Raw genomic sequence first — 7,384 nt, 5'->3', positions numbered from 1 at the left:
GTTATGTCAAGGACGTTCTTCGAGGTAGGGCCAATATAAGTTGGTTCCTCACCCCGGTTAGCTATATCTAAATTACTTATTAATATAAAGTTTAGTAAAGACTCACCCCTTTCGTTGGTATCTCCACTCCCCCATACTGTGTTGTGCGCATTGGCATCCGCGCCTATGATGAGTGGGCGTTTCGCCTTCTCGGCCTCTCCCACCAACCTCCGGAGCTCGTTTGGTGGCGCCTCCTCGTCGTGAGGCATGTAACAAGATGCAAGGAGTATTGTGTCATCCTTGCCATCCTTCACAGCTACCACCGTCAGATCATCTGAAGAGAAATTAAGATCAATATAAGAGTGTAAATTTTTCTTTACCAGTATAGCTGTTCTTACCCTGTTTGTTGCACTCGGGATGTGCGTATAGTAAAATAAAAAATAATTTTTAGGATAACGAAAATCAAACAACCAAATACCAAGCCTCGACAACTTGAAATATTGGTAAATTTCATGATGGAACACAGCGATTTGGCGAAAGGTCAAACTAAGGGTTTAGCAGCAAAGCAAACCTCTAATAATCTGTGGAAGAGGCTAGAAATTGAGCTAAATTCATGCGGACCTCCATTTCATAACTTTGTTGAATGGAAAAAGGTAACAAACTTTCTATGGTTTTGTGAACCATATTGTAAAACGTTATAATTTTGTGTAGATATGGGCAGATTATAAAAGCAACATTAAAGCGAAGTTACGAAAGAATAAGGAGCATGTCTGGAACAGGAGGTGGGCCATCGAGATTCTGTTCATTAACTGCGACGGAAGAACAAGTGGATGCGTTACTGAACATAGATGAATCTATAAATGGCGAGGCTGAAACAATGCGCTTTGGTGCTACTACCTTCGGCGATCCTGCATCATCTAGCCCCCTTGATTGTATAAACTTGGAGCCTGAAGAATATCCAAGTAATGATGCAGAGAATCAGCCACCGAATCCCCCACGCTCACTACTTCTCGGCAAAGACAATTTACTAAAACTGCAAGTGGAAAACCAATGCCAATATCACGAAAATTCGATGAAAAAGCTGGACGAAGTATGTGATAATTTAAATAGTTTAAGTAGATATTTTAAGAGGAATGTTGAGCTCGAAGAGGCTAAACTTCAACTAAAACGAGAAAAATTTAAATTTTTCCAAAAAAAAAGAAAAAAAGAAAAGAAAACTGAAGTTAAAAGCGCTGAAGCTAAAAGCTAAACTTTGATCTAAGTGTAGTTATTTTTACGAATTCATATTTTATAAGTTTTTCGTTCCCTTGAAGACTGATGAATTCTTTTTTAAGTTATTTATTTTTTAAATAGCAGATTAAGGTACAGCAGTTGCTTAGTTGTATTAATCAAAAATAATGAATATTTTTTATTTTTATGATAATTTCAAATCCAAGCAATCAATGAATTAGTTGTATGTAATTTTTTGTTGAATTGTTACCTGTTTTTTTTTATATACCAACGAAACTAAACCATGATTCAATAATTAAAGGTTTGCTCATTATTGGCATTAGAGTTTTGACACTCCCTTAGCTCCCTTACAAAAGCTTTGCACACACACACGAACCCACACACAATAAGGGTACTCATATATACGCGCAAGTTTCATATTTGGGCAATTGGGCAACTTTGCGCCATGTGTTTCATGAGCACAATTTTATATTTTATGCAATTTCTGACATTTAATTATTTGGCTATACTTAATTTATAAAGTTGAATAATTGAAACTCAAATTTTGAGTAAATATTTAAGTCTTACCGCAGTTATTTCGAAAAAGCGTTGAGCACAATCCAAAATGAATGTAAACAAAATAGCTGATTGAGGGATGCACAGCACACTGCTCAAACTTGCGCTACAAAATTGCCGCGCAAAGTTTCCCTTTTTAAGTAAATGGCTTTCCATATAAATTTTGATATTTCATTTGCGAGGGTTTAAAATTGCACAGTTTGCGAGAGTTTTGCGCTTTTAAATGAGTACCCTTAATGCTTTGCTAAGGGAGCCGATTTTGTCAAGAGGGAGCGAGAAAACTGCTTTTTGAGCAAACCTTTTATTATTGAATCATGAAACTAAACTATATTTTGTGTCTTAGGTTTCTAGAAATTTTTCACATATATAATTTTATGAAATGAAGACTGAAAAAATACTTTTATTTTATTTATTTTTTATTGATATTTTTACAATATTCGCAATGTTTTTAATTCTGAAACTTTTTTAATACATTTTTTAAAAAAGTAAAGCTGATCATCTAACAGAAATCATATAAGTCTAAGTTGCAAGCTTGTGCCAAAATTAGGAAAATATCAAAAAAATTTCATACAAATTGCCAACTTTTTACTAGAATTTCTTGACAAAAATTTGGCCTGTTAAACTTAAATATAATGTGGAAGTTCGAAGACCATAAAAAATTCCGTTGATTTTTGATAATTTTCTTCGCTGACGGTGTTGTGCATTTTCTTCCATATAAAAAAATATACTTTGTATGGAAAAAAATGCCCAAGACCGTCAGCAAAGAAAATTATCAAAAATCAACGGAATTTTTTAAGGACTTCGAACTTGCACATTATATTAAAATCTAACGGGCAAATTTTTTTCAAGGAATTCTAGTTAAAAGTTGGCAATTTGTATGAAACTTTGTTGATATTTTCCTAATTTTTGCACAGGTTTTCAACTTAGATTTATATTATTTCTTTTAGATAATCAGCTATACTTTTTTAAAATATTTACTAAAAAGTTTCAGAATTAAAAACATTGCGAATATTGTTAAAATATCACTCTATGATTTGATTTTGAGCTACTGTGTATACACACACTTGAATTAATAAAATATTTTGCTATACCTATGCAATTAAACTGTTTCTTATTTCATCTCTTAAGTTCCTAGAAATATTTGCTGTAATAAATGTACATCTACTGTGGGAAAAACTTCTGAAGGTTGCAGCTCAGCTTTAAATTGCAGACAAATGTTGTGCAAAGCCCAGCAAACGTTCATTATAGCTAAAACCTTTTGCGGAGTATAATGCAGCTCCCGTGCTGCCAAAAGACATCGAAACCTTCCTTTCAATATTCCAAATACTCGTTCGATGATTGACCGTCCTGTTTTGGGGAGCAGTTTTTAAAGACTATGCTATTCCTGTATTTTGTTAAACTTTTCATAAGTAAAAATATTTTGAGAATATTACTTTCTTCATATGAATTATATCACATTTTTTGTTTAATTCAAGGCCTATCAAACAGGTTTAGAGCATTTGAGCAAAAGCAACTGGTAAGGGGGGTCGGCTCCTCTTTAGGCTGCTGAGATCCGGGCGTGGAGTGACGGAGATGGCGTTGCGGTTGAAGGTCGGCGAAGGTTGCGGCGGTGGTGGCTAGATGGTTCGCTGCTACTAGGGTGACGGTGAATGCCTTCTGGCGGCGATGTGGTATTCTCGCGGCGGGGATGCTGTTTAGGCGAGGATGGGGCTGTTGTGCTCCCGTGGGATGAAATGTGACACCGAAGACAGGTTTCGGCGGCTTCCTTGCGCAAACTCACTTGACTTTCAAAACGAGGGGAGTGGACTTGCGCGCTTACCGACACGGATTTGGCGACTGACCAATATTGTGACTCGAAATAAAAACCACCGAACTTGAACTTTAGGGTACAATTTCGTTTATTCAATAAAAATTGAGGACGGTGTTTTGATTATCGAAAAGGTATTCTGGGTTGCGACCGCACACGAAAAACTTGAAAAATTTATGTATGTATAATAATTCTTTGTTGACATTTGTCAAACTATATGTCAGCTGCGCGCGCTGCATTACCAACGCGCGTTGCCAACCACTCAAATTCAATGCAAACTACTATAAAACTTTTACAATGCAAGTTAGGGTATTCACTAAATACGTTTTACAAGTTGGATAATTGAAGATACTAATAGGTAAATATAAATATGCAAGTTATCAATTTAAACAATTCAATGTNCCAGCAAACGTTCATTATAGCTAAAACCTTTTGCGGAGTATAATGCAGCTCCCGTGCTGCCAAAAGACATCGAAACCTTCCTTTCAATATTCCAAATACTCGTTCGATGATTGACCGTCCTGTTTTGGGGAGCAGTTTTTAAAGACTATGCTATTCCTGTATTTTGTTAAACTTTTCATAAGTAAAAATATTTTGAGAATATTACTTTCTTCATATGAATTATATCACATTTTTTGTTTAATTCAAGGCCTATCAAACAGGTTTAGAGCATTTGAGCAAAAGCAACTGGTAAGGGGGGTCGGCTCCTCTTTAGGCTGCTGAGATCCGGGCGTGGAGTGACGGAGATGGCGTTGCGGTTGAAGGTCGGCGAAGGTTGCGGCGGTGGTGGCTAGATGGTTCGCTGCTACTNTGGTACAGAAGTGGTGTGCACGAGCGATCAGATAGCGTTGCGCTGGCTGCATTGCGCGAAATACGTGGCATACGCGCAGGGCATGGTGACGTGCGCACAAACGGCATCGCTGATAGTCCGCTCCTTCGTCGTCGGGCTGAGTGTCAGGAACCGAATCAACAACCATGGCCTCTTGCTGCGGTTTTTGCACAATACGGGGTGCCGGGGTTGGACCACCGCTGCTAGCTCGCGGTTTTGGTGTAGGAATGCCGCTGCTACTGCGCGGTGTAAGGGTCGGGCCCCCATTGTTGCTTCGTGGCGCAGGTTTCGGGACGCTATTAGAGTTGCCGTTCTCCATCTGTAAGTAAGCCGGTGAAATACGATTTTCAGTGGGGAGTCTACAAGACAATTGAAGAAACGTGAGATTAGAATATTTTATTCAGATACACAGAGATTTAAATTCATTTGAGATAAGAGAATCTGTTATCATGAAAGTGCTTAAAGGCTTTAACAAGTGCTACTTTGGAGAAATCAGAGGGGGGCGTCACCAATTGGTAACGGGCATATTTTGACTATGGGGCGAGTAAGNACAAGTGCTAATTTGGAGAAATCAGAGGGGGGCGTCACCAATTGGTAACGGACATATTTTGACTATGGGGCGAGTAAGGGTGCCAGATTGAGTGCGTATATCGACAACTCGAACATGTCCGTCTTTGCCGGGATGTGACCTTTCGATGCGGCCTAGACGCCATTCAGTGGGAGGTAAAGTATTGTCAACAATAAGAACGCAGTCACCGACTTTCGGTTCTGCCTGGGTATTTTTCCATCTATATCTCTTCTGTAAATCCTTGATATAATCCTCTTTCCACCTTCGACTAAACTCGTGATGTAACACCTTCACTTTTTCCCACCTATTAAGGAGGGACAGATGGCTGTGGTCGACTTCAGGGAGTGCTAAGAGGGGGGCGCCTCGTAAAAAGTGGCCAGGCGTAAGCGCTGTGAAGTCTGTGGGGTCTTGGGATAGAGCACAGATTGGCCGGGCATTTAATACGGCCTCTATTCTGACTAACAGGGTGGTGAACTCTTCAAATGTGAATTTGCTGGGTCCAGCAGTCCTTTTGAGATGCATTTTGAAACTTTTGACTGCGGACTCCCACAAACCGCCCATATGGGGGGCTCCTGGCGGAATAAATTCCCAGTTGATGCCTTGAGGTGAGTATTTCTGGATGACGTCTTGAGATACCTCCTTCAGAAATTCGATGAACTCCTTTTCGGTTGCTCGTTTGGCCCCGACAAAGGTTTTGCCATTGTCGCTCATCATCTTAGCGGGATAACCCCGTCGACCGACGAAGCGAGCAAACGCAGCGAGAAATCCGGCAGTGGTCAGATCGGAACACAGCTCGAGGTGGACTGCTTTTGTAGTGAAACATACAAAAACAGCCACATAGCCCTTCACCAACGTGTGCGATCTTAGCATTGAGGCCTTTATCTGGAAAGGTCCAGCAAAATCTACGCCCGTAATAGTAAAGGGCGGAGCATACGTGCATCGTTCCGAGGGGAGGGCCGCCATTATTTGCGATCGCGTTTGCTGCTTGTGGACCGTGCAACTTTTACATTGGAAGATGCATTTTTTTATGAGGGGCTTAAGTCGAGGGATATAAAATTCCTGCTTTATGACTTGCTGCATGAGACGAGTTTCTGCATGGAGGAGCAGTTCGTGCAGAAAGCGGGTGAATAGGATGGCGAACCGGGATTTTTCGGGAATAATGATGGGATGTCTTTCATTATAGCTCAAAGTGGCGTGAGCTAATCGACCATTCACGCGGAGCAACTCGGTTTTATCTAAAGACGGGTTGAGGGGAAGCAGAGGACTCCGTTTATCTATGGGTTTGGAGTTTGCTAAACAGGCCTTTTCCCGAGGAAAGTAGCGAGATTGGGTCAAAGCTAGGAGCCTGTATTTGCTATTACGGAGGTCATCATGGGAGAGAGAGATGGGATTATTTGACCTAACCTGTCTGACTCGGTCTCGAAGACACTGTGTAAATTTAAAAGCATACGCCATAACTCTAAGTGCACGGAGAAACGAGGAGAAGCGATCAAGGATATCGTGATCTTCCTCTGTGGCATGTAATGCCTCGACTCGGCGCAATTCTGGAGGGGAGATATTTCGGGTGGCCGGTTTTGGCCAGGCTTCGGGTGGGCTTAATAGCCATTCCGGTCCATGCCACCAAAGCGAAGAGGCCGCTAAGTCCAGGGGTCTGCATCCTCTGGTGCCCAGATCTGCGGGGTTGTCTCTGCTGCCCACATGCCGCCAGGTGGCGTTTCCGACGAGATCTAAAATTTGTGCCGTGCGATTGGAAACGAAGGTCTTCCATGAATGAGGGGGTTTTTCTAGCCATGCCAAGACGATCTCGGAGTCAGACCATAGTGTCAGTTTCCTCTTAGATAGGTCGAGTTGTGACTGCACTACGGCGACCAGCTTCGCTAGGAGAAGGGCGCCGCACAATTCAAGTCGGGGTACACTGGTGGTTCGGAGCGGCGCTACTTTGCCTTTGGAGACCAGCAGATGAGGAGAGGTCCTGCTACCGTTCGTGGTTCGCACATATATGTTAGCGCAGTATGCTTTCTCGGAAGCGTCGCAGAAGCCATGTAGCTCGACTTGGTCGGCTGGGACAAAATCTACCCATCGGGATATTTGGATGCTAGAAATGGCTTGGAGATTGGTTGCAAATTGCATCCATTTCGTCAGACGAAGGGGCTTGACCTGGTCATCCCAGTCAGTTCCGTCCAGCCATAGTTCTTGTAGCAGGATTTTGGCTTGGATCATTATGGGCGTAAGCCATCCTGCGGGGTCAAACAATTTGGCAACTGCCGAGAGGATTTGTCGTTTTGTACTGGCGGATGACGCNACGAGAGGATTTGTCGTTTTGTACTGCCGGATGACGCTGGGATGGAATCAACGGTGTACGAAAACGTATCGGTTAGAGCGTTCCACTGAATCCCGAGCGTTTTAGTGGTGCTTG

The 7,384-nt window shown here is 41.8% G+C and overlaps 1 protein-coding gene across 1 annotated transcript in view; it reads right to left on the bottom strand.

The window, feature by feature from the left end:
• Positions 1-106: 106 nt before the first annotated feature.
• The window catches only part of LOC108364005 (uncharacterized), a gene marked incomplete at its 3' end in the record, with an annotated part of 13,114 nt that continues 5,836 nt past the window's right edge, over positions 107-7,384 (bottom strand). The window contains exons 2-3 of the mRNA XM_017617546.1: positions 4,389-4,719; positions 107-313 (exon numbers count right to left, since the gene is read on the bottom strand). Coding sequence (XP_017473035.1) covers positions 107-313; positions 4,389-4,719 — 538 coding nt within the window. The remainder of the gene's footprint in view (positions 314-4,388; positions 4,720-7,384) is intronic.

The sequence above is a fragment of the Rhagoletis zephyria genome, unplaced genomic scaffold (assembly GCF_001687245.7).
Source record: "Rhagoletis zephyria isolate East Lansing unplaced genomic scaffold, Rhagoletis_zephyria_1.1 Rzeph_scaffold_01435, whole genome shotgun sequence".
In the NCBI taxonomy this organism is placed as follows: domain Eukaryota; kingdom Metazoa; phylum Arthropoda; class Insecta; order Diptera; family Tephritidae; genus Rhagoletis; species Rhagoletis zephyria.
Note: the sequence above shows the minus strand (reverse complement) of the source record. Positions and strands in the feature narration are given on the sequence as shown.